This window comes from Chelonia mydas, chromosome 9, assembly GCF_015237465.2.
Source record: "Chelonia mydas isolate rCheMyd1 chromosome 9, rCheMyd1.pri.v2, whole genome shotgun sequence".
Taxonomy (NCBI): domain Eukaryota; kingdom Metazoa; phylum Chordata; order Testudines; family Cheloniidae; genus Chelonia; species Chelonia mydas.
The window spans coordinates 47,082,331-47,109,758 of NC_057855.1; the positions used below are offsets into that span (position 1 = coordinate 47,082,331).

The window sequence follows — 27,428 nt, forward strand, 5'->3', positions numbered from 1 at the left end:
TGAAATATTGGTACATAATTAATATTCATAACATTAGATACAAAGATGATACATGAATACAAACAGGATAATCATATTTGATAGACTGTAACCTTTCCATTGATACCTTACATGACATACTTTGTATAAGATTTGTTGCAATTGAATAACAGTGGTAGCAACAAGAAAAGGAGTACTTGTGGCACCTTAGAGACTAACCAATTTATTTGAGCATAAGCTTTCGTGAGCTACAGCTCACTTCATCGGATAGCAACATTGATATACATGGTCATAGTTCAATCATACAGTATCACACTCCCAAATAATCCATAGCCCTTCCTCCTCTCCAGCAAAGCACACCTGAAACCCATAGGAATCATCTAGAGCAGAAGGCTTAAAAGCTGTTCAGGATCAGCCAGCCTCCTAAGAGTTACAGAGCCTAAGGCACCTTTTGCAAGAGTAGGGGTTGCGCCCCATTTCTGTGGCCCAGCAAATTATCAGAGTGATGAGGGATAAGAATTACCTGTGATGCTCCATGACTTATCCATGTGATGCTCTATGACTTGACAGTCATCCTGGGCAATCCCTAGATAGTACCAGGTGTTTGGCTGCTAGAGAGGCTGGTCTGCTTGAGATGCTTCAGAATACTGTCATGTCCATATACAAATCCCATAGCACAAGGGTTGCCAGGGTCCTCTGTGGCAGAATGCTCATGTTTCACTAAAGGAGCATATAAGGAAGCCTTTGGGAAATAAAATCATATTGTATTTGCAATCCCAGTTGTCAAATAAGCCTGGCTAGTAATTTCTCCTCAACACAAGTAGTTCGGGACTCTGCGCGTGTCTGCATCACAGGAAGGTATGTGTTGTGAGTAAGTGATTGGGAAATAACATGTCTCACAGGACACAAGAAAGGGGTCAATTTCTTACATTAAAGGAACCCTATAGAGAGGTAAACAGTTATTATAAAGAGGAGAGTGATAAATTTTTCTCCTTAACCACCAAGGACAGGACAAGAAGTAATGGGCTTAAATTACAGCAAGGGAGACTTAGGGCATGGCTACACCTGCAGATGTGGAGTGCTGTGAATTAAACCAGCCCTCAGAGACCGCAGCAGGGAAAGCACTGCAGTGTGTTCACACTGTCAGCTGCAAGTGCACTGGCGTGGCCACATTTGTGGTACTTGCAGTGGCATTGGGAGCGGTGCATTATGAGCAGCTATCCCACAGAGCACCTCTTCCCATTCTGGCGCTGTGACTTGTGGGAAGGGGCGGGGAGTGCAGGGCATTCTGGGTCCTGTCCCAATGTACCGTGATGCATCGCTTCTCATCCCAGCAATCCCTATGCTTCCCTCCACATTTGGTGCCATCTTTCAATGTTTTTTGTCCTGCGCACTCTGTCTTCACTTTCGGTCTGCGGAAATGGATTCTGAACTGCTGAGGACTATGCTGATGGGTCTTGCCAGCACGTCATGAATTGCAATTGAGTTACTCCTTAAGCTACAAACTGACAGTGAGGAGTCCGACGACTATATCGACTCGAGTAACGCATATGACATGAGTTTGCTTGTGGCATTCACGGACATGCTCACCATCGTGGAGCGCCGCTTTTGGGCTCAGGAAACAAGCACTGAGTGGTGGGATCACATCGTCATGCAAATCTGGGATGACAAGCAGTGGCTGCAGAACTTTCAGATGAGAAAAGCCACTTTCATGGGACTGTGTGAGGAGCTCACCCCAACCATGCAGCGCAAGGACACGAGATTGAGAGCTGCTCTGCCAGTGAGAAGCAGGTGGCTATTGCAATCTGGAAGCTGGCAACTCCAGACAGCTACCGATCGATTGCTAACTAGTTTGGAGTGGGAAAGTCGACCGTTGGAATCGTGTTGATGCAAGTTTGCAGGGCCATTAATCGCATCCTGCTCAGAAGAATCGTGACTCTGGGTAACGTGCATGACATTGTGGCTGGCTTTACACTAATGGGTTTCCCTAACTGCGGAGGGGTGATAGATGGCACGCATATTCCAATTCTGGCACCAGCCCACCTAGCCTCCGAGTACGTTAATCAGAAGGGGTATTTCTCTATGGTTCTCCAGGTGCTTGTGGATCACTGTGGGCATTTCATTGACATTAACGCAGGCTGGCCCAGAAAGGTGCATGATGCATGCATCTTTCGGAACACTGACCCATTCAGGAAGCTGCAAGCTGGGACTTTTTTCCCAGACCAGAAGATTACGATAGGGGAAGTCGAAATGCCCATTGTGATCCTTGGAGACACCGCTTACCCTTTAATGCTGTGGATCATGAAACCCTACAGAGGGAGCCTTGACAGCAGCAAAGAGCAGTTCAACAGGCTGAGTTGGTGCAGAATGACTGTGGAGTGTGCTTTTGGCCGTTTAAAGGGCCGCTGGCGCTGTCTGTATGGGAAGCTGGACCTGGCTGATGACAACATCCCAACGGTTATATTTGCGTGCTGTACCCTCCATAACATTTGTGAAGGAAAGGGTGAAAGATCCACTTAGGCATGGACCTCGGAGGCTCAACACCTGGAGGCTGAATTTGAACAGCCAGAGAGCAGAGCTATTAGAGGGGCCCAGCGTGGGGCTGCAAGGATTAGGGATGCCTTGAGGGAGCAATTTGAGGCTGAAAGCCACCACTAATGTTTGGTGCCCTGCACGGGAGTGAAGTGCAGTGATTCCAATGTTAGTAGGAATCCCTGTTTGATACGTATGATGCACTGACTTGCAGTGCCTGTTGCTTTCCTGGGCTATGGTATCTTTTACTTAATGTAATAATAAAGAATGTTTTCAAAGCCAAAACATTCATTTATTGAAAAGAAACAGAACTGCTTGGGAAACAGAAAGGGCATGAGACATCTGTGCTGTGTGGGACGAGGGAAGTGGGTGGGGTGGGGTGGGGAATGGGACAATCGCAGATTTGTGTATGTCCTGTTATCATACTCAGCCTTCCTGTCTGGAGTGCCATGCAATGAGTGCTGCACTTCAGACTGGCTAAAATGCATGGTGATGGGGGTTGAGTGCAGTGAGTAAGGGTCGTAGTTTGCAGGGCTGGGTGGTGAAGCTACAAGTGTTGGAGGCAACTGGTGGCAATAAGAACCCAGATGTTGGGGAAAGTGGGTTGGCGGTGACATGGGGGCACAAGGGAAAGAGTTTTGGGACACGGGCTGCAAGCAGGGGTGGGCATGGCGGTGCTACGCCTGCATTGCTACGAGTGCCTGTATCGAGTCTCCTTGGCACTCCATGATGCTTAGCAGCTGCTCTGTGCTTTGGTGCTGGCCATCCACATTCTGCTGGCAGACCCTCCTTTCACTCTCCAGCCACTCCTGCACTTTTTGATTTTCATTAAGAGTCTGGTGCATGACCTCATGCAGCATGTCCTCTTTGCTTCTTCGCGGACACTTACTGATTCTTTGGAGTCTTTCAGCCATTAATAACAAGGACGGCTGGGATCTCAAGGTTGCATCTATAAAGCCAAGATGCAACACTTAACAGAGGCAGCATTGTTCACATCAGACAGAGCAATGATTTCCCCATACTTAAGGGCAAGCACAATCTACACAATAGGATAATTTGCCTGTCCCAAAGCAAGCGCACATAACCCACAGGAGCCCCAAAATGGTGAGTAAGCACAGGGTCAAACGTAACTGATTGTTTCATGGCTGTACAGTCCTCTGGGTTTCTGTGCCGTGGGGAGAGCCAATAGTGGCAGGGGGCCCATGTACTGAACACTGTCCCCACATTTTCCACAGGAGTTCATCCTGGAAGATATCTCGCTGCTGCGGGTGACCTGGGAAGCAAGGGAGAGTCTTCTGCTGCAATGCGGCTTCCGCCCTGGCCCATATGCAGCTTGCCTGTGTGCAGCAATGGTCCTCCCGCCCCTCATACACAGTGGCGCGGACATGTTAGCCTTAGTGGGACAAGGAGCACAGTAGCTCTGCCAAGGAACCTGTACAAGCGGATTGCCCAGTTTCTGCATGAGACCTTTGAAGAGATAACTGAGGCCGATTACCGTGATGTGAGATAGTCCGGATCTAGGCATGCATGCAGCCCTAACCCTGCTTGCCCCAAGAGCCCACACCAAACAACTTCCTTCCCAAAATAAAAGCTGCTTACTGGGCACCTCCTCTGGTGTTTGTTCTTCCCCGAGCACCGTCCGCTGCAACAGGCTACCTTCCTCCTGGCTTGAAATCAGCTTCTGGCTGCATGCATCTAGGGATACCCAGCTGTCCCCCTCCTCCTCAGCACCCTCTCTCCTGCTTTCCTCCTCCTTCTGCCTTGTTGAACTGGGCTCTGAAGTGTCCATGGTGGTACTCAGAGTGGAGGTGGGGTTGCCCCCAAGTATTGCATCCAGCTCTTTGTAGAATCGGCAGCTCATGGGGGAAGCGCCGGAGCAGCAGTTTGCCTCACGGGCCTTGCGGTAGGCATTCTGCAGCTCCTTCACTTTACCTCTGCACTGCAGTGCGTCCCGGTCATGGCCCCTTTCCATCATGTCCCTTGATATCTGCCCGAAAGTATTGTAATTCCTACAGCTGGAGCACAGCTGGGACTGGACAGCTTCCTCCTCTCAAACACTGATGAGGTCTAGCACCTCGCCATTGCTCCATAGTGGGGATCGCCTGGCACGTGGAGGCATGGTCACCTGGAAAGGTTTGCTGAGAGCTCTCCATGCCTGGCTGAGCAAACAGGAAGGGGATTTTCAAAATTCCCAGAGAACTTAAAAGGTGGGTCTGACGGTTGGTCACCTGAGGGAAGGGCAGTAGAGTTCAAAGTGATGACCAGAGTGACTAGAACAGGCACTGTGGGACACCTCTGGAGGCCAATCAGAGGGCATTAATAGACTAGGGCATCCACACTGGTGCCGCAGCGCTCCAGCCAGGGTGTGTCAAGTGTTATGCTTCTCATGGAGGTAGATTACCAGGAGCGGAGTCCAGGTGCTCTACGTGCCTTGCCAGTGTGGATGCATCATGAGTTAGGGCGCCCGGGGCTGCTTTAATGCGCGCTAACTCACAAGTGTAGCCAAGCCCTTATGTTAGACACTAGGAAACATTTCCTAACGATCAGGGTAGTTAAGCACTGGAACAAGTTCCCTAGGGAGGCTGTGGAATCCCTGTCATTGGAGGTTTTTAAGAACAGGTTAGACAGACACCTGTCAGGGATGGGCTAGATCAGTGGTTCTCAAACTTATTTGATCCTGCCCCCTTCTTTGTGTTTGTAGTTATTTATGCTCCCTCCCCTACCCACCAGGCACCCAGTCAACAGCGACCGCTCTCTGGCCACCCAGCTCTGAAGGCAGAGCAGCGAGCAGCAGCTGCTGGCTGGGCAATACCGTGCCACCCTTACTTCTCCGCTGCTGCTGGCAGCAGTACTGCCTTCAGAGCTGGGCACCTGGCCAGCAGCTGCTGCTCTCCGGCCACCTCTGAATGTGCACAGTACGTTTCCCCTAAAGCTTCTCACACACACCCCAGAATATACTCCATGACCCCCCAAGGGGGTGCATCCCCCCAGTTTGAGAGCCTCTGGTCTAACTAATACTTAGTCCTGACTCAGTGCAGGGGACTGGACTACATGACCTATTGAGGTCTGTTCCAGTTCTACATTTATATGATTCTATGACACTACCCAGTAGAGTTCCCATTTTTAAATAATTTGTTCTGAATAACAAACTCATCATTGTTGTGATGTTTGTTTCATATGGGATGATGATGTGCTAGTCCAAATTAATGTTCAAGACACATCAATAAGGCTTGGAAGATGTGGGATGGCCCCCATAATCACAATGAACCAAAAAAATCAAGGCAGGTGGCAAACTCTGTATCATCGTAGATGGATGGCGCACTCTGATTTCTGAATTAAGTGGAACTTTCTCTGTTTTTTTGTTTTGTTTCTGATTCTAAAGCAGAGAGATCTGATGAAGTCTATGGAGGTTACAGGTCTGAAGCCGTTCTGTTCCTAAACAATCATATCTGTTGTCATGGAGACAGAAGAACTGGAAGAGGTGGAAAGGCATTGCAGAAAAGCAACCAGTGGTGTCAAGAAGGGCAGTTCTCAGCAGACAGCCTCACAGCTGGGTGTGAATTCTGAGGATGAGAAGGCAGAGGGTGCTGATCATGTGACCCAGGACAGTGAGTCACAGACTCACTACATTGCCATTCAAAGAAATTCCAAGTATTATCAGTCCATGAGGCTACGGAGCAGGCAGAAAGAGAGGAATAACAGAGAGGGGATGAATGCTAGGCATGCTGTAGGTGAGTACCAGACCCAGAAGTCTCTTCTCTTCCTTTTTCCACTGCAATTGAGAGAGGGAGCAGGGAGAGTGGGGAGGGAGCTCCTGGCAGATCAACACTAGAGAAAGTGGGGGATTCCAGAACTCTTGTTTGAGGCCCAGTCCTTGCCCATCTTCCACAACAGGAATTTTAGTGCCAATAGATTACTAGTAGTTAGACTGGAACTGCCAAATAGCCGATTCTTTAAACACGTTCTCACTGCAGAGAACCTGAGCAGGTTTGGAACCTATGTTCTGCCTCTCTCTGAGAGAAAAAATAGTGTAAGCAGGGAAAGCTATGCAGCAAGCAAGGAGGGAGCCAGTTTGCAGGAGCACACAGCGAGGACGGAGTGGAGAAAGCGAGACCTGTACAAAAGAAGAAGAACTGCGCAGAGCGTTGGGGAAATCAACAGAGAGAACAGAAAGGCAGAGTTGCCAGGGATACGTGCTCCAACATATACATTATATTCTAGATGGGCTGACTGTGAGACAGGCCACAGAAGCCTTCTACTCTGTCATCCAGCTGAAGAGCACACTCCCCCATCCCCAGCAAATGAGCCATGCTTCCCCTGCCAGCATAACGGTCATTTCCCACACCCCCAAACAGAAGCCTGGGAGATTCTCTCCAGAAAGTGGGCATCCAGTATCAAGTGGAGTGCCCCGGGGGTTGGTCCTGGGGCTGGTTTTGTTCAACATCTTTACCAATGATCTGGACGATGAGATAGATTGCACCCTCAACAAGTTTGCAGATGACACTAAACTGAGGGGAGAGGTAGATACGCTGGAGGGTAAGGATAGGGTTCAGAGGGACCTAGACAAATTGGAGGATTGGGCCAAAAGAAATCTGATGAGGTTCAACAAGGACAAGTGCAGTGTTCTGCACTTAAGAAGGAAGAATCCCATGCACCGCTATAGGCTGGGGATCAACTGGCTAAGCAGCAGTTCTGCAAAAAAGGACCTGGGGATTACAGTGGACGAGAAGCTGGATATGAGTTAGCAGTGTGCCCTTCTTTCCAAGAAGGCCAATGGCATATTGGGCTGTATTAATAGGAGCATTGCCAGCAGATCGAGGGAAGTGATTATTCCCCTCTATTTGGCACTGGTGAGGCCACACCTGGAGTATTGCGTCCAGTTTTGGGCCCACCACTACAGAAGGGATGTGGACAAACTGGAGAGAGTCCAACGGAGGGCAATGAAAATGATTAGGGGGCTGGGGCACATGACTTACGAGGAGAGGCTGAGGGAACTGGGGTTATTTAATCTGCAGAAGAGAAGAATGAGGGGGGATTTGATAGCAGCCTTCAACTACCTGAAGGGGAGTTCCAAAGAGGATGGAGCTCGGCTGTTCTTAGTGATGGCAGATGACAGAACAAGAAGCAATGGTCTCAAGTTGCAGTGGGAGAGATCTAGATTGGATACTAGGAAACAGTATTTCAGTAGGAGGGGGTGAAGCACTGGAATGGGTTACCTAGGGAAGTGGTGGAATCTCCATCCTTAGAGGTTTTTAAGGCCTGGCTTGAAAAAGCCTTGGCTGGGATGATTTAGTTGGTGTTGGTCCTGCTTTGAGCAGGGGATTGGACTAAATGACCTCCTGAGGTCTCTTCCAACCCTAATATTATATGATTCTATGATCTTCTGCTTTCCCAGCCAAGGGGCTCACCTGACTCCATCAGTGAAAGGGCTCATTTTGCCCTGCGGAGTGTGTTCAAAGAAAGTTCCTTCCAGTCTCCAAGCCAGCTTATGAGCAGACAGTGCAAGAGCAAGAGCAAGGAGCTGCTGCTTAATATTCTGCTACTGTTCTCAGTGAGGTTCCTGGACAGACTGTCTGTATCCAACGCAGACCTCACCTCCACCCTGTCAGCACAGCAGCATAACGAGCTCAGAGCAGTTCTCTCTGCATCTCCTGCTTACCCACCACCACAAGACTGCAGCAGAACCAGCTCAGAGGAGGACATTGCTCCTGCACACCCATAACATCATTGCACCGGACCAGTGTATAGAATGGCATCTCTTCTGTTTCGCCACAGCACCACTGCAGAAGGACCAGCTCAGAGCAATGCTGCTGTATTACATGCCCACTACAGCATCAGTGCAGTCTGATCTGCTCAGAGCACTGCTTCTCTCCTGCATGCCCACTCTGTCATTCCATTGCTGCAGTAGGATCCGCTTAGAACGGGGCTTTTCTCTTGCACATCTGCAGCAATAGTTCAAGAAGGTCATTCAGAGCAATGTCTCTCTCCACCAGGCAACGCAGCAGGATTCACTAGGAGCAATACTTCTCTGCCCTGCATCACTGTAGCAAGCCCAGCCCTGAGCTATAGTTTCTCCTACTTCTCCCTCACCAAGACGGATCTGCTATTCTCTCTCACAGCAACAGGGCAGCGTATGCTTTGACACAAGCCTTAGTCTCATAACAGGAACCTCTTCTCACAGCATTTGCTGAAGTACCTGGAAACAAGGAATGGGTGAGCTCTTTTGTCTTAACTTCAAACCCATTTGAATAGCATGAGTCCAAAAGTTTGACTCAAATGTTAATCTGTTCACATTCCACTAAGGAAAGACTCTGGAACAAAGAAGAAGAGAAAGGAAGAGAAAACCAGTGAAAATAGTGGGATGGAATACAGAACAGGAAGAAAAATCCAAATTGAAAAGCAAGAAGTGAGAGCAGAGAATGGGAATGAGAGAAAAACAAACCTAAAGGAAACTATACCCAGCATAAACAATGGTCTAGTTTTGGGGGTGGTCCTAAGAGAGAAAGATTTCCTTTAGCTAGCAAAAGTGGTTGGATTTTGTAACCAAGCTCTTCTGGCAGAGGAAGAGCATTTAAATAAGAGGAAAGAAAGGTATGAGAACTCAAGCTAGTTTTCTGAACCCCCAGAAACTGTCCCACAGGTTAGCAAAACCTTGGACTTCAGCCATTCCTTATGGAGACCCTGTGGCATCAACCAGGAGGGCATCTCTGAAACATGCTTCATTTAGGGCCTGGACCTGCACTCACTGAAGAGAGAGAGTTTTGCTACTGATTTAAAGTGGGAGCAGAGTTAGGATTTAGTGCAGAGTAAATCTAATAGAAAAGATCCAGCCCCCAAAAGTGAGATGCACCTTTCCCTTTCTGTGATCGCTATAGTGAGCCATGAACTTGATTGGGATTTCTACCACAGCTTTCGTTCGCTGTAAAAGCCACTCCGGCTCCTTTGAGGGAAAGAGGAGGAGCAATTAAAAGTAAAGCTCCTCCTCCTCCTACTGAAAGTTTACTTCATTTATCTTTCTATAAACTGAACTCTTTTACTGTGTGCCTGGAAGGGAGAGAGCTACTAAAGTCCTGGCATGGCAAAACAGATACCAGCACACCAGAGAAGTCCACAGGTAACCCTATCTCCCTAAATAGTGGAGATGAAACTCACTGGCTGTTGGGGGCCAGGTTTTCAGCAGTTAAAAGTCCACTTACATGCACAAAAATGCATTTGTATGTCTACATTCATTTTCTCATTTGATTGCATATGTAATTGGAGTAAATGCACACGTAATCATCTGCAGGCAAGTGTATGCATATGGACCTCAAGCCTGCTTGTTTGAAAAGTTGAGTCTTAGGAATCAAAATGCAGCCCAGTCTGTGTAAGTCCCTGCTTTCTCCCACCTCCTTCAATGCAAACCAGTTGTTAGCCGGAGTACGTGTAAAGATTGTCCCTCTTTTCTGTCATAGCTTCACTCAAAAATCGAGACAGCAGAAGCAAACCTCTGAATGTGAATGTATTATCTCGCAAGGGACCCCCAGTATCAGTAAAATCTGAAGAACAATGGATACAAAGGTAAGGAGGAAAAGCAAGAGGGTGGTGAGGATTGCCTAAGCTGAACAACAGGGAAGCAATGTCAGAGCTACCAGGCAGAGAGAATACTGTTTTGGAAGGGGACTGAGCAAAATTATATCCACCAGTTCATCTCATCTCACCTTAAACTGCAATGCTATTTTCATCTCTAAAAATTATACCCATCTAGCACCTAAAACTTTTATGCCAAAACTTTATCAGTATGAGTTTGGAGGCAAAGGGTGAAGGACAGGAGGGGAGGAGAGAGAGAGAGAGGAAGGGAGTGAGGAAGATGGAAAGGAAGAAGGGGAGAGCTCCTGTCGAGTGGCATTCATTTTGCCTTTGAAGAAGCTGGAAAGCTATTTTTACGCGTTGCAGTTTTCTTTTGAGGTACAACATGGTATCATCAGGAGCTGGTAATAGAGGTTTGTACTAAGGTTCACCTATTTGCCCTAAATCCCTCACCTATGGAGGTAACATAAAGGTCTTGATCCTGCAAATCTTTCTTCAGTGCACTGCAGAGAGGTGAAGGTTGACAGATTCTGTAGATAGTGTGAGCAGACACTATGTGTGAGCACAAGTAAGGCTGAAGAATAGGTGCAAGTCCTCTACAGAGAGTGAAACCTCCACTCCGAGTCCACTCCCTTACTGTGCGTGCGTGTGTGTTGACTTAAGTGGGATCCTTAGCACGCAGATTAAGAGCTTAGCTGTGCATACGCCTCTTTTGCCTCAGTTCGGCTGCTAGGCAGGAAGAAGGGGTGGTTGCAGAGCAGGACACTCTCAAATACAGGATCATGTCCCCTGCACCTTTTACATTATGTTTATATGCACGATACTGAGTGCAAGCCTACACTGTCAAGAATCAAGCCCTGAGACTTAAATACCAGGTGCGTTACACCGGGTTGTGTGGTGCCACTTATGGGCAAATGAGTATCAATGAAAGATGTTTTCCAACAACATTACCTAGGACAAGGACTCCAATAGAGAGTTTTAATGCCTAACAAATAAATCAGTGAAATCATATTTAAATAAAGTAAAATGTCCTGGCTGGCACTGGGTGTTCTTTGGTATTAAACTGAGCACTTGAAATCAGACAGCTGCAGTATGCTGGAGTGTTAAACCCATCTGCCTTCCTTTTCCTCTCCCACTGGCGTAATCCTGGCTGTCAGCCTCTGACGTCCTGACACTGCCAGTTATGCAACTATAAAGCATGCAAATTATGATCCTAACTCTGGAGTCAAGAACAATGAGCTGCTTGCTATGAACCATATTTAATATGCTGCGGCTTGCAGAGCCTGACAGGTTAGTACAGGTTACAAGTCATGTGTCTACAGAAAGCAGGCAGTGTGATGGTGCTGAGGAAGGATCATATCTACTGCAATTGGGCAGAGAGATTTGGCATAGAGAATAAGACCAGAGTTTAAGCTCCTAAACTGAGCTCCTGTCCTTAGCTTCCCTTCCATAAAAACAGGTGTAATTTACAGGAGTACCACTGGAAATATTCATGGTGGAATAACTACAAGAATCTGGGGCTATCACTGTTATCTCCAAGCGTCACTATTCTTACCATTTTACTTTGGAAAAGAGCTAGCTAAGAAGCCTAATGTCATGTACAGTCTAGGGAAGTGTAGGACATCTCATACCTAATATCCTACAGAAGAGAAAAAGTTGGTGCCCGTCAGCTAAGGTTTATCTGAGAGAAGGAGGCTGTGGGCCTGGATAGCAGGGACGCTTCCCACTGGAACAGTTACATAGCCCCATAAGGTGCCTCGGGGGATGCAGCACCAGATTGCTGGTGGCAGCTGCAGCAGCTGGGCTGCTTTCTTGTCACTTTGAGCAGTGACATCAACACTGCAGCATCTGCGTCAGCACTGAGGCTGGGCAGGCACAAGGGTGGGGTTTTTTTTTAAACATGGATTAAAATAACCAAAGTCTGCAGATTTATCAAGGAATGTGTGTGGAATTTACAACCATGGCAGCTATTTCACAGCACACAGCAACACAACATTATTATTTGGGAAAGGACGTGAGGAGGAATCCTATAGCCAATTGAAATCACAGGGGAAAATTTGCTACAGGTACAGTAGGAAGAACCTATTTATCTGACCTTATTTGGACAGGACGTTGGCCTTAACACCCTGTTCTGGGATTCTTAATAACCACAAGTAGCAAAGACCTTGCTATTATATCTCATTCAAAGCATAGCAAATTGTGCTACAAAAATGGTTAATAAAAAGTAAAATAATAAGAGTGGTTTACTGTTCACAAACACTGACAGTGATGGTTTGCGGGGTTCCCAGAACTGAGAGTTACCTTGTTACCCCCTACCTCCAGCATGAGGGAGTCTTGCTTGTGCTTAGCTGGGTATCAGCTCCCTCATATCACCAGTCTGTTAGCCACTCAAACACTCCTCTGGGCTATGCTAGCGCTTTGCCTTGCAGTTTAATAATAGGTGCACCCCAATCCCTTTGAAGCATTCCCCTGTGATATGCAGCCCCGACACTGACTGCTCACAGAAATACCAGGCCTTCTGTCCCCAAAGGAACAGTATGCACACCAACTTGTAAGATTCAAATCAGGATCAGCACTGTACTTAACTCCACAGCACTGAGATATACTTATAGTAAAAACCAGAGTAAGTTTATTGTCAAAGATTCAAGTGATAGTGACTAAGAATATTAGAAACAAATAGTTTACATACAAAACAAAACCATAACATGCTTTCTAAACACTAAACTAACAGGTTAACCTCAAAGTTCTCTGCAGCTTTCAAGCAAGGTTGGCTGAGATCCTGTTTTCATGAATAAAACATACTGTCCATTTACTCCATAAGTGCAGGATGAGGGGGTGTCTTATTTCCCCTCTTAGATATACCCCCAAAGTTTATTGTCTTTGTACACAGCCAGAATACCTCCCTCCACCTCTCTAGCTTGTTTTTTCCTGTGTGCTCCTTTCTTGTTGAATATGTATGTAACTAGGCATCCATTTTGTTAGCTTACAATGCTTAATTTACATCCCGACACAGAGCTACACATTCCTTCCCATCTATTTTTCATCTTTGCTGGTGACTACTACCTTGATACAGACTTTAAAATATAGTTTCAGTTTACATACATAACTCCTTACATAGTATCCGTATATACATTTCACAAGGATATTAAGGTCCAGTTTGACATTGGCTTTCATTTAAGAGCCCACATGACATTCTTTGGTGAACTCGAATGTACATACCAGAACCTGGATATTCCTGTAACCCCTTTGCCAGTCAGCATTCAGGGGTTCTTGTGTCACACTGACTATTGGAAACATTAAATTACATAAATCCTACGATGTTTCAAGTTTCCTCAGATATATTTAGTGTTACACTGAGGTAGGGTGACCATATAGCAAGTGTGAAATATCGGGGTAAGGGGTAATAGGAGCCTATATAAGAAAAATCCCCAAATATCGGGACTGTCCCTATAAAATCGGGACATCTGGTCACCCTACACTGGGGGTTTCTTCTATTCCAGTGTACTTAACACATAGAGGAGGGAGACTACACAGAAACATGAGTTACCATACTGAACTAGAAGAGGCTCACCAAACAAGAGCAGTCCTCACAGAAGGACCAAGGTTTGCCATCTGGCCCTCCCATTCGGATCATTAACCTCCTCAGCTACCCCATTCTGCGCCCTTCTCAAGCTCTCGTCTACCTATAATTCTTCCTGAGCCCTTACTAGCTCCCCCTAGTTCTCCCCAGCCTCCCCTCAGTACTCTCCTACCCACAGTCCCTGCCAAGCTCTCTTTGCTTCCTCTCAATCACTAGCCTTGTAAGGAGTAGAACTTCAAGCCCTTTTGCTATAAGCCCCATACTATCCACTCTTTTGGCTTTCCCCTGGACATTACAGAGCTCAGCTCCTTCTGGTACTGCTTCCTGTTCTCTGTGCTACCCACTGCCATGTACTAAACAAAAGCACCAGATCCTTCTCTCCTCCCCATAGTTTGCTGTTGTGGACACTAGCACAGCTCTTCAGCTGGAGATAGTTGTGGTACTGATCAAACAGCATTGCCTGAAGCTACCTCCATCTGGGTTCCCGTTCACACAATCTTTTCAAATATCAGCCTCTACATGAGCATCCCATAAGTAGACTGGCAGATAGAGCAGTTATTTGAAGATGAGAGCCATCTAGTTTGCATCTTTCCTTTATCATCAGCTAATAAGATGCTGACCAGATACTAAACAGAATTAATAGTAACAACAACGGGGAAGGAACACAAAGCAAAATAGGGAAAGAATTGGTTAATGAATATTTAGATAACTTAGATGTATTCAAGTCAGCAGGACCTAATGAAATTTATCCTAGGGTTCTTAAGGAACTAGCTGAAGCAATATCGGAATAATTAGCTCTTAGCTTTGAGAACTCCTGGAGGACAGTTGAGGTCCCAGAGGACTGGAGAAGGATAAACATAGCATCTATCTTTAAAAGGGGGAACTAAGAGGATCCAGGGAATTATAGACTAGTCAACCTAGTCTTTCAATACCTTTCAATACCTGGAAAGACACTGGACCAAATTAAACAATCAGTTCAAAAGCATCTAGAGGATAATAGGGTTATAAGGAATAGCCATTATTGATTTGTCAAGAACAAACAAATCATGCCAGACCAACCTAATTTCCTTCTTTCACAGTGTTACTGGCCTAGTGGATGGGGGGAAACTGTAAACATGATCTGTCTTGATTTTAGTAAGTGTTTTGACAGTGTCCCACGTGACAGTCTCATAAGCAAATTAGGGAAATGTGGTCTATATGAAATTACTATAAGGTGGGTGCACGACTGGTTGAAAGACTGTACTCAAAGAGTAGTTATCAATGGTCTACTGTAAAACTGGGAAAATGTATCTGGTGGGCTCCAACAGAAGTCAGTCCTGGGTCTATTACTATCCAATATTTTCATTAATGACTTGGATAATGGAGTGGAGAAAGTGCTTATAAAATTTGTAGATGACACCAAGCTGGGAAGGGTTGCAAGAACTTTGGAGGACAGGATTAGAATTCAAAAATGACTGTAACTGCCCTCCCTCTTGGGGTTAGGGCGTCCTCTCTTAGCAGCATCAGGGAGTTATGTCTGTCAGCCATTCTACCTTGAGGCCACACAATCACCCAGATATCAGTTCAGGTCTGCAAAAAAGAGGAATCGACACACCATCAGTCAGCTTGTAGCCCCAGCCTCCTGGCTAGGGTACACAGCAGAGACTAGGGCTCCATTCCTCTGGGTGCAGGCAAAGCACTTCATCACTCTATGGCCCTCTGCCTCCTGGCTGGGGCGGACAGCAAGAATTAGACAGTCAATGTCGCTGGCCTACTGACCTAAACGTTAGTGTGCTGCCAGCCCTGTGCATGCGGCTGGGGTTAGGAGGATCAGGGCCCAGCCTGCTCCAGCGGGTCTCAGCCCAGGGACCTATCAGTGGCAGGTGATCACACCACTGGGCTGGTGGGGAAACATGTGGTTGCTGCCTCATGTCCCAGCAGCACAACTGGACCAAAATCTGGTTTTGCTGAGCTACTTCTTACCAGTTCCTGCTGTCACTGCTCTGTCACTGCTGGGATCTGGCTCTCAGTCTCATAGTCAGGCAGTGGTCTGGTCTCTCCCCAGGGTCTGCTGTCTCCTGGGGCAGTGGGTTACCTTTTCTCCACATGGCCAGTCGTGAGCTTTGTTGAGGGCTCAGCTCCCTGGATGGCTTTCTGCCTCCTTCCCTGGTCTGGGCTCAACTGAGCTGCAGGGCCCTATTCTTATACTTCCTGTCCCGCCCCCGCACTTGGTTGGCAGCACTCAGTAATACTCCGCTCTGCCTCCCTACACAGTCCTTAACAAGTTGGAGAATTGGGTCTGAAATCAACAAGGTAAAATTCAGTAAAAACAAATGGAAAGTACTACACTTAGGTGGAAAAATCAAATACACAAATGCAAAATGGGCAATAACTGGCTAGGTGGCAGTACTGCTGAAAAGGATCCGGGAGTTACAGTGGATCACAAATTGACTAGGAGTCAAAAATGTAATGCAGTTATGAAAAAGGCTAATATAATTCTGGGGTGTATTAACAACAGTGTTATATGTGAGACACGGGAGGTAATTGTCCTGCTCCTATTTAGCACTAGTGAGGCCTCAGATGGAGTACTGTCCGGTTCTGGGCACCACACTTTAAGAAAGACGTGGACAACCTGGAGAGAGTCCAGAGGATAGCTACAAAAATTATAAAAGGTTTAGGAAACTTGACCTCTGAGGAAAGGATAAAAAATAACTGGGCATATATATTCTTAAGAAAAGAAGACTGAGCGGGGACCTGATAGACTTCAAATATGTTAAGGGCTGCTATACAGAGGATGATGATCAATGAACATGGAGAACAATTGAAGGTAGGATAAGAAGCAATAGGCTTAATCTGCAGTAAAGGAGTTTTAAGTTAGATATTAGGAAAAGCTTTCCAGTTATAAGCACTAGAATAGGCTTCCAAGGGAGGTTGTGAAATCCCTGTCATTGGAGGTTTTTAAGAACACGTTAAACACCTGTCAAGGGTGGTCTAGACTCTAGGTACACTTGGTCCTTCCTCAGCGCAGGAGGCTGAACTAGTTGACTTCTTGAGGTCCCTTCCAGCCCTAGATATCAATAGAATCATAGAAATGTAATTTAATAGATTCTTGTAATGGCGTAATGATACTACTACCTTCCATTTTCCCATTAAGCTTGAATCTAGAAATTTGATACACATTAGGAGCCACCAACTACATGGGAAAAATAAGAAAATGTGAAATTTCACCTTGTTACATCTCATCACAAGGTTACCAGTCTAACAAGATACTTAAACTAGATTATTTCTTGGTTCATGCTGGATATGAAGCCTCCAATTTGGAGAGAGAAAGGTTAGCTGAGGTAATCAGTTATGTTTGTTGGACCTCAGCCAACCGAATAGTCAAAGGCACTGCAGTAGCTAACGAGGATAGAGCCACCTCTGTCTGAAAGATGGACTACTATCAGCTCATTTGTTTGTGTGCACAGGCACACACACAACAAAGAATATATATGATAATGTAGAATGATACAAAGTGTGTTGGGGCGTGATTCTGGGTGGGCCACATCGCTCACGCATGGTGACTCTATGAGAGACTGACGCAAGTCATCCCAAACACATGTTGCTAAAACCTTTATAACTGCACCACCCTGATTTATGTATGTGTCCCATATTTTTACAGAAAAAATATACAATTTTTTAAAAATGTTTTAAAATATATATTTTTCATATCCCTCCATCTGTACATCCTCAGTGCCTAGCAAGTTTAACTGGACATACTTGCAGGGAATGGAAAATTAAAACGAATAAATTTTAAATATCTAAAAGTAGCTTTTCTAGACATAAAAAGGCCATAACTTTAAAGTCTAATATTTCAGGATCTGACAGAGCTAGAAGCAAGTGGAAAGCTTCTTTTGAATAGAATAAAACTCCTGTTTGTAGCACGCTGCATGGTCACACAATATCAGACCTTAAACTTACAACTGGGGAAGGACTGAATATTGCCCATACTCAACCTTGGGCCAATGTAACTTTTGTGGAAGCTGCAGGGAGGACGGAGGAAGGGAATTCCTTATTTGGGGGAAAAGGAGGAAACATTTCTGAGGCATTTTTTTTAATGGTGTGACTTTGAGCTTGATAAGCTTATGGAGGGGATGGTATGATGAGGTTGCCTACAATGACATGATAGGGGCATTAGATGGGTAGGGCTCTGAGCTACTACAGAGAATTCTTTCCCAGGTGTTTGGCTGGTGGGTCTTGCTGACATGGTCAGGGTTCAACTGACAGCCATATTTGGTGTCGGGAAGGAATTTTCCCCCAGGACAGATTGGCAGAGACCCTGGGTTTTTTTTTTTTTTTTCCTTTCTCTGCAGCATGGGGCATGGGTCACTTGCTGGTTTAAACTAAAGTAAATGGTGGATTCTCTGTAACTTGAAGTCTTTAAATCATAATTTGAGGACGTCAGTAACTCAGCCAGAGGTTATGGGTCTATTACAGGAGTGGGTGGGTGAGATTCTGCGGCCTGCAAGTGTGCAGGAGGTCAGACTAGATGATCACAATGGTCCCTTCTGGCCTGAAAGTCTATGAGTCTATTTAGCTGCTCAGAAATGTGGGATGCTGCATGCTAGATCAATCCTTGGAGAAACTGGTTACTCGGCAGAGTGCAGGCGAGTCAAAGGAACATTATAAGCAATGTTCCCCCTAATTTTTTATATCCATGTGCAGAATGAATTTTGTTATGTGCACCAATATGGAGGTGATGTGTGGTGGGGGTGGAGCCAAGGGGTTCGGAGTGTGGGAGAGAGCTCAGGGCTGGGGCAGAGGGTTAGGGTGCGGGGGGTGAGGGCTGTGGCTGAGGATGCAGGTTCTGGGGTGGGGCCGGGGATGAGGGGTTCAGGGTGTGAGGGCTCCAGCTGGGGATGTGGGTTTTGGGGTGGGGCTGCGGATGAGAAGTTCGGGGTGCAGACTGCCCTGGAGCTGGGGCCAGAGGACTCTTTTCCCACCAGCAGCAGCTCCGGGAGAGAGGTGCTTCTCTCCGCTGGCAGCAGCTCCAGGGCCTGAGGAGAGGCACGCAGTAGCCCTTCATGCCCCCAACTTGCTCCCCTCTTCAGGCCCCTGTGGCTGTGTGCCTGCGCAGCTCTTTGTATCCTACTGGCGGCTTAGAGGGAACTTAGATTATAAGTACAGTTCATCACATGGTTATGTCTATATGGCAGATGTAGAACTTGTCTAGACAAGCAGTGAGTTTGTGGTAAGCTGGGGTGTAAATCTACCCTGCACTAGACTATCACAGACTAACTGTCCACATGGACCATGCTGCCGTGCACTAAGAGTTACCCAGTGCACTTTAATCTACTCTTGTTTCGAAGCAGGGTAGATCAAAGTGCACTATGGAACTTTTAGTATGCACTAGCAGGCTCCACATGGACACTTAGTGGCCAGCAGGCTAGTGCCAGGTAGATTTACGCACTAAGTGTTCATAGAAACAAGCCCAGACTGACTAGACAAAGACACCTATATAAACAGAATCATTTCACCTACTACTGACATGTGGCCATCTCCGAGTGCACAACAACAATTTTTAAAGCACTTTAAAATCATAGGGACACAGATCTGGAAAGGACCTCGTGGCTTATTGAGTCCATTCCCCTGCTAACACAGGCAACCCTGTCATATAATCGCATTCATAACTATATCAAGCTCCATCTTAAAATTAGTTCAATTTTTGACCCCACTACTCCTACTGAGAGGCGCTCTCCCTCCCAGTGCTCTGGGGCTGGGAGGGGGGGGGGCACTGCGGGCACTAGCCTCAGTCCTCTGATCGTTAGAAACTTTCCTCTGATTTTCAGTCTAAATTTATTCATGGCCAGTTTATAACCATTTGTTCTTGTGCAAACATTGTCTTTTATCTTAAATAGCTATTGGCCCTCTTTGGTGTTTCCCCCCTGATGTATTTACGGAGATCAGTCATTACCCTTCCCCTCTCGTCCTTCATTTTGCTAGGCTAAACAAGTCAAGTTCTTTTAGTCTCCTCATAACATAGGCTCTCCATTAGAGCTGAGTGAATAACTGATTTTTTGCTTCAGGGTCCGAAACAGAACCTTCAGTGCCAATAGCAGTAAATTCAGATTTTAACATGTCACATTTCCTGTACCTAGTTGGAGTTACTCAAGGAGCATGTGCATTCCTTCCCTAATGATACCATATTCTAATTCCTATTTTTAACAAAAAAAATTTTAATTTAAAATAAATAAAACCCATTTAAAAAAAAAAGACAGCCAGTGAAGCCTCCAAGCATATTTAAGTCAACCTGAAACAAAAATAAATCAGTAAAAAAGTTGACAAAAAAAGTCAGCTCCAAAAGAATTCAGGAAAAAACATTCAAACCATCTCCCTCCACATAAAGCCTTAGTAAAGAAGTGAGCCATGCATCAGACCCTGAAGATCAACAAACATAAGTGTCGTAGGGTTGATACTCCCCATCGTAGGTAGGGTTTCCAGGTGTCCCATTTTCGACTGGAACACCTACTCGAAAAGAGACCCTGGTGGCTCCTGTCAGCAGTCTCCATGGGCGGCAGGTAGAAAAGGCTGGGCCGCCCCAAACAGCCAGGCATGGTCCCTGCAGGAGCTGGGGCCATGCCACCCACCTTCCCGGGGCTGTGGTGGTGCCGCGTGTTCTCTCTCCCAGTGTGCCGGAGGTCAGGAAGATGCAGCGGCACCACACACTCTCCCTCCCAGCACACTGGGGCTGGGGGGGCTGTGGGCACTAGCCAGCCTAGAGCGGGGGCCAGCGGCTGCAGTGGAGTGGCTCTGGGTTTGGGGGGCGCAGAAGGGGCGGGGCCTCAGATGGAAGGGGTGAGGCTTGGGGTTAGTCTCCCCCACCCAGTGGTTCACGAGCCCCCCGGCAGGTTCCCTACCTGGCTCCGCACGGCTCCCAGAAGTGGCAACATGTTCCTCAGCTCAGAGGCGCGGCCAGGGGGGCTCCTTGCGCTGTCCCTGTAACTCCCATTGGCTGGGAACCATGGCCAATGGGAGCTGCGGGGATGGTGCCTGTGGGCAGAGGCAGCGCGCAGAGCCGCCTGGCCGCACCTCTGCCTTGGAGCTGAGGAATGCGTCGCCGCTTCCAAGGAGCTGTTCGAGGTAAGCGCCGCCCGGAGCCCACTCTGCGCTCCCCCTCCTGCACCCCAACCACTTGCCCCAGCCCTGAGCCCCCTCCCAGAGCCTGCACCCCAAACCCCAACTCCTTGCCGCAGCCCTGAGCCCGCTCCTGCACTCCAAACTCCTCATCCCCAGCCCCACCCGAGCCCACACCCCACTGGAGCCCTCACCCCCACATCCCAATCCCCTGCCTGGATCCCCCTCCTGCACCCTGAACCCCTCATTTCTGTCCCCAGACCAGAGCCCGCAGCTCCAGACCAGAGCCAGTATCCCCTACCACACCCCAACCCCCTGCCCCAGCCTAGAACCCCCTCCCGCACCATGAATCTCTCATTTCTGGCCCCATTCTGGAGCTTGCACCCCCAGCCAGAGCCCTCACTTCCTCCCGCACCCCAACCGCCTGCCCCAGCCCAGTGAAAATGCGTGAGTGAGGGTGGGGGAGGAAGGATGAAGTGAGTGGGTGGGGGAAAGGGCCTCAGGGCAGGGGCAGGGCAAGAATGTTCAATTTTGTGTGATTAGAAAGTTAGCAACCCATCACACAAAATGGAACACCCCTACCCTGCCCCTTCTCCCAGGCCTGCCCCCCACTCATTCCATCCCCCTCCCTCTGTTGCTCACTCTTCCCCATCCTCACTTCTCAGCCAATGGGAGCTGTGGAGCCAGCGTTGGGGCGGGGGCAGCACGCAGAGACCCCCTGGCCAACCCTCCACCTAGGAGCTGAGGGACTTCCTGGAGCTGCGCGGAGGCAGGTTGGGAGCCTGCCAGCCCCGCCAACTTTTAACGTCTTTTAACGGCTGGGCTTTCCGGTCAAAAAATGGACTCCTGGCAACCCTACCTAGCAGCCAGAGTCCATGAGGCTGCCCTTGTCCTCAGAGTGGCGAGGCCTAGCAGCCAGAGTCCTTGGTCTCAGGCAGTAGTGCCTAACGTTCACAGTCTCAGGCAATGGTGCCTAGTATCTTGGGCAGTTGCTGCACCCAGCAGCAGGCACAGCCGCAGGTAGGGAGACCTGGGTCCACCCTATTCCATTGAGTCCCACCTCCGGGGCCCTATGCAAACAGTAGTTCTGGTCATAGGTGCTGGAACTAGGGGTGCTGGGGATGCTCCCACACTCCTTGGCTTGAAGTGATTTCAATCATATACAGGCTTTAGAGTTTGGTTCAATGGCTCTCAGCATCCCCACTATACAAATTGTTTCAGCATCCAAGTCCTGGTTTCAGGTTCAGGTTCCAACCTCCACAAACACGTTCCCTGGGCCACTTCCTGTGATTCCAGTTCCAGCAGCTCTGCCATCTTTCTCCCTCTGTCTCTGTGGCCAACTGCGGGTCCTCAGTGGACTCGGCATCTTTAGCCTCCGCAGTCTGATGCTCAAGTGGCTTCCTGGCTGGAACCTGCAGCGTGTGTCTGCTCTCTTCCTCAGTCAGTCCAGATTGAGTTGAGCTGCTTCCTTTTATATCCTGGTTTCAGCTGGAGCATTCCCAGCAAGGGTGAGAAGGCGTGACCCCCTGAGCCCACAGTGAATGCTTAACCCTTGCTGAACTAGTGAAGGGTAGATACACCCCATCACAGTAAGCTTTGCTGGATCAACAGAGAAAATTAGGTTCAGAAATGAGGGCTCACAACAGAAAATGCCCTGTGTTACCATGCCCCCACAATACCCAGTATCCACATCTGAGGGCTGCTGGCAAAAGTATTCCTGCTAATCTCGATTTTTAGGATAGCATGTAAGGAGAGAGGACTATCACAAAGATAACTGCAACCCAGATCACATAGCAGCTATCAAACTGATGAAGCGCCCAAGATTATTGAAAATGATAGTATATTTGAGTTTGGCAAGAGCAAAGAAAGTAGAACCCATTTCAGTAAATAAAGAAAAAACTAGATTGTGAGAGCAAGACATTTTGGCAGGATAATGTGCAGTTATGGCTATTCAGAGCAATGGGAATGTCAGTGTTGCATATGGATACAGTCCAAAATCTCCCCAGAGAAAACTTTTGTGGAATTTGTTTTCTTAACTTGCAGGCCCCTATTCCATTTTTTCTGGGTGCCTTGCGTAGAGCAGAATGCCTGGAGTAAATCTGAGTGGGAGTTCCTTGTTCCTGTAGTCTTCTGGTCTCTGATTTGGTTATTTCACTAGGTTCAGACAATGGACAGAGAGCCTATGATGCCCATTACTATAGTAGCTGACTGCTCATAAATATTAATTAATTTGTTTTCACAACACCCCTGTGAGATGAGAGGATATTATTATCCTAATGTCACAGGTGGGAAACATACACAAAGAAATTCAGGTCAAAGTATCCACTTCTTTTAGATTCCCGATTTGGGTGCCTAGCACCTGATTTATCAGAGTAGTTAGAACTTTATATGTTCAAAGCACAGCTCCCATTGACTTCAGTTGCGGCTGTGAGTGAGCAGCACTTCTGTAAATCAGGCCCGGCATCCAGTCTGTCACCCAGAAAATGAGGACAATGCAATCAGTGAAAAGTTTGGTTTAAGTGACTTGCCCAGCATCAGATAGGAACTGTGGCACAGGCAAGTACAGAAACCAATTCTCCATGGCAGAATTCAATGGCAGTAACCTTGACATCATCCCTTCTCTTCCTGCTATATTCACTACACACCTTCCAACTTCAGCAGCAAATGAAGCAGGGGTCCTACAGACAAGTCTCCTTTACTACTCAACCATGCCTCATCCCCAGGGCAGGTCCAGGGGGTATGGAAAAATTAGCATGTGACCATGTTATTTAAATACTATCAGAATGCATATGCACAAAGGGGCCAAATTAAAGTTGCACAGGCAACCTTAATTCTGGCATTTCCTAACTGTTGAGTGCTTGACTTTTGCATCCTTAATAATGTTCTTATTGTTTGCAGGTAATTTCCAAGGTTTTAAAAAAAGCAAACTGAAAAGTCAGAAATTCTATGACTAGAGCTGTGTAAATAACCTATTTTCAGATTTGGCAACTGAGCTGAAATTTTTTTGTTTTGGAATGACCCAAAACAAATTTTTTTCAAAATTTTCCTCAAATCAAAAAAGTTGGAAAAAGTTTGTTTGGGGTCAAATGATTCATTTCAAGGTTTTGTTATTGTTTTTTAAATCTTTTAAATAAAATGTAGTAAAATTCAAAACAAAATGTCATTTCAAATAAAAAAGTTGAAATGTTTTAACTTTTTTGGAAATTTTTTCTGCTGACAAACAATTTGGCGAATTTGACGCAAATTTGCAGAAGGTTGTTGTTGACCCAAATCTGCATTTTTTTGGCAACAAAAGTTTCATCCAAAAAATTTCTTCCAGGTCTATATTATTGCATCACAGAGACATGTCCTACCCCCACCTGGCTCTCTCTCTTACTCCCATTCACTTCACTTAGCCAGTCCCAGTATCTACCTTTCAGGCTTCTCATCCCAGTCCCAGTCTCCTTCCTCAGCGATTCATAGTCTGACCTCTTGGGACTCCCCATCCCAGTTTCTGCCACCCCCCTTAACTATCACTCTCGTTGCCAGGCAACTCCCAATCCCCTTCCCCGCATAACCCTGTAGCTGTTTGTCCCCAGTTTCCTTGCTTAGCCAGTTCCAGTCCCACCCCCTGGCTCCTCATCCAATCTCTCTCTCTTCTCCACCTTGGTTTCCAGTCACATCCCAGACCCACTCACATTCCCAGGGCTTGGCTACACTTGCGAGTTAGAGCACATTAAAGGCACGTAGAGCTCTCTAACTCCGCGGCTAGAATGCTCCTGGTACTCCACCTCGGCGAGTGGAATAACGTTTTGTGCGACCCGCTGGAGCGCCGCGGCGCCAGTGTGGACGCCCTAGTCTGTTAGTGTGCCCTGATCGGCCTCTAGAAGTGTCCCTCAATGCCTGTTCTAGCCACTCTGGTCATCGCTTTGAACTCTACTGCCCTGCCCTCAGGTGACCAACCATCAGACCCACCCTTAAAATTTTCTGGGAATTTTGAAAATCCCCTTCCTGTTTGCTCAGCCAGGCGTGGAGTGCTCTCAGCAAATCTTTCCAGGTGACCATGCCTCCACGCGCCAGGCGATCCCCAGTATGGAGCAATGGCGAGGTGCTGGACCTCATTAGTGTTTGGGAGGAGGAAGCTGTCCAGTCCCAGCTGCGCTCGAGCCGTAGGAATTACGATACCTTCGGGCAGATATCAAGGGACATGATGGAAAGGGGCCATAACCAGGACGCACTGCAGTGCAGGAGTAAAGTGAAGAAGCTGCGGAATGCCTACCGCAAGGCCCGTGAGGCAAACCGCCACTCCGGTGCTGCCCCCACGAGCTGCCAGTTCTACAAAGAGCTGGATGCAATACTTGGGGGCGACCCCACCTCCATTCCGAGGATCACCATGGACACTTCAGAGCCCAGTGCAACAAGGCAGGAGGAGCAAAGCAGGAGCAAGGGTGCTGAGGCGGAGGAAGACACCCCGGCATCCCTAGATGCATGCAGCCAGGAGCTGTTCTCAAGCCAGGAGGAAGGTAGCCAGTCACGGCAGCTGGTTCTTGGAGAAGGACAAACACCAGAGGAGGTTCCCAGTAAGCAGCTTTTATTTTGGGAAGGAAGTTGTTCGGTGTGGGCTCTTGGGGCGAGGAGGGTTAGGGCTGCATGCATGCCTAGATGCGGAATAGGGCGTTGATGTGCTCTCTCACATGGCGGTAATTGGCCTCAGTTATCTCTTCAAAGGTCTCATCCAGAACTTGGGCAATGTGCTTGTGCAGGTTTCTTGGGAGAGCCACTGTGGTCCTTGTCCCAGTAAGGCTAACTTGTCCGTGCCACTGTGTGTGAGGGGCGGGAGGACCATTGCTGCACACAGGCAAGCTGCATATGGGCCAGGGTGGAAGCCGCATTGCAGCAGAAGACCCTCCCTTGCTTCCCAGGTCACCCGCAGCAGCGAGATATCTTCCAGGATGAACTCCTGTGGATAAGATGGGGACAGTGTTCAGTACATGGGCCCCCTGCCACTGTTGGCTCTCCCCACGGCACAGAAACCCAGAGGACAGTACAGCCGTGAAACAATCAGTTACGTTTGACCCTGTGCTTACTCGCCATTTTGGGGCTCCTGTGGGTTATGTGCGCTTGTTTTGGGACAGGCAAATTATCCTATTGTGTAGACTCTGCTTGCCCTTAAGTACGGGGAAATCATTGCTCTGTCTGATGTGAACAATGCTGCCTCTGTTAAGTGTTGCACTTTGCCTTTACAGATGCAACCTTGAGATCTCAGCCATCTGTGTTATCACTGAGTTAAAGACTCCAAAGAATCGGAAAGAAGTAATGCAGCATTCAAGTAATGAAAATCAAAAAGTGCAGGAGTGGCGGGACAGCGAAAGAAGGGTCCGCCAGCAGAATGAGGAGCACGGCACAAAAGTGCAGTGCTGCGGCAGCAAAGCATGGATCAGCTGATAAGCATAATGGAGAACCAAGTGGACTCTATCCAGGCGCTCATAGCCATGAGGCAGAGCATTATCAAGCCCGCACCCCCTGCAGCCCTTTTCCCAAAACTCTTTCCCTTATGCCCCCATGTCACCTCCAACCCACTTTCCCCAACATCCGGGTTCTTACCGCCACCAGCTGCATCCAACACCTGTAGCTTCACCACCCAGCCCTGAAAACTACGACCCTTACCCACTGCACTCAAACCCCATCACCATGCAGTATAGCCATCCTGAAGTGCAGCACTCATTGCACAGCACTCCAGACAGGAAGGCCAAGTATGATAACAGGACATAGGCAAATCTGTGATTGTACTGTTCCCCACCCCATCCCCTTGCCCTTTCTGTTTCCCAAGCAGTTGTGTTTCTTTTCAATAAATGAATTTTTTGGCTTTGAAAACATTCTTTATTATTGCATAAAGTAAAAGATACCTTAGCCCAGGAAAGAAACAGGCACTGCAAGTCAGCGTAGCAAACACAGATTCCTACTAACATTGGAACCCCTGCACTTCACTCCCGTGCAGGGCACCAGACATTACTGGTGGCTTTCAGTCTCAAATTGCTCCCTCAAGGCATCCCTAATCCTTGCAGCCCCAAACTGGGCCCCTCTAATAGCCCTGCTTTCTAGCTGTTCAAATTCAGCGTCCAGGTGTTGAACCTCCGAGATCCATGCCTGAGTGAATCATTCACCCTTCCCTTCACAAATGTTACGGAGGGTACAGCACCGCGGATATAACCGCGAGGATACTGTCATCAGCCAGGTCCAGCTTCCCATACAGAGAGCGCCAGCAACCCTTTAAATGGCGAAAAGCACACTCCAGTGTCATTCTGCACCAGCTCAGCCTGTTGTTGAACCGCTCCTTGCTGCTGTCAAGGCTCCCTCTGTAGGGTTTCATGAGTCGCAGCATTAAAGGATAAGCGATGTCTCCAAGGATCACAATGGGCATTTCGACTTCCCCTACCGTGATCTTCTGGTCTGGGAAAAAAGTCCCAGCTTGCAGCTTCCTGAACAGGTCAGTGTTCCGAAAGATGCGTGCATCATGCACCTTTCCGGGCCAGCCTGCGTTAATGTCAATGAAACACCCACAGTGATCCACAAGCGCCTGGAGAACCATAGAGAAATACCCCTTCCGATTAACGCACTCGGAGGCTAGGTGGGCTGGTGCCAGAATTGGAATATGCGTGCCATCTGTCGCCCCTCCGCAGTTAGGGAAACCCATTTGTGC

At 47.7% G+C, this 27,428-nt stretch overlaps 2 protein-coding genes across 3 annotated transcripts in view; one reads left to right on the plus strand and one right to left on the minus strand.

Annotated features, from left to right (window-relative positions):
* Nucleotides 1–27,428, plus strand: part of NGEF (neuronal guanine nucleotide exchange factor) — a 113,182-nt gene that overhangs the window by 27,002 nt on the left and 58,752 nt on the right. The window contains exons 2-3 of one of the 2 annotated variants that reach the window (XM_037909114.2): nucleotides 5,894–6,242; nucleotides 9,963–10,068. In XM_037909114.2, coding sequence (XP_037765042.1) covers nucleotides 5,969–6,242; nucleotides 9,963–10,068 — 380 coding nt within the window. In that variant the 5' untranslated portion in view covers nucleotides 5,894–5,968. Of the gene's footprint in view, nucleotides 1–5,893; nucleotides 6,243–8,290; nucleotides 8,725–9,962; nucleotides 10,069–27,428 lie in introns of those variants that run through there. The other variant, XM_043522635.1, reaches the window with a different exon arrangement.
* On the minus strand, nucleotides 2,517–4,506 carry LOC122461701 (zinc finger protein with KRAB and SCAN domains 2-like). The gene is made up of 3 exons (XM_043522582.1): nucleotides 4,111–4,506; nucleotides 3,401–3,460; nucleotides 2,517–2,530 (listed from the first exon to the last, which is right to left on the minus strand). The coding sequence occupies exons 1-3, from the start codon at nucleotides 4,484–4,486 to the stop codon at nucleotides 2,517–2,519; spliced, it is 450 nt and encodes a 149-aa protein (XP_043378517.1). The 5' UTR covers nucleotides 4,487–4,506.

Coding starts and splice junctions, on each gene's coding strand:
- LOC122461701 (XM_043522582.1), bottom strand. CDS start 4,486: ATGATGGAAAGGGGCCATGACCGGGACGCACTGCAGTGCAGAGGTAAA. Junction 3,461..4,110: donor AACACCAGAGGAGGTGCCCA/GTAAGCAGCTTT, acceptor TTGGCTTTATAG/ATGCAACCTTGAGATCCCAG.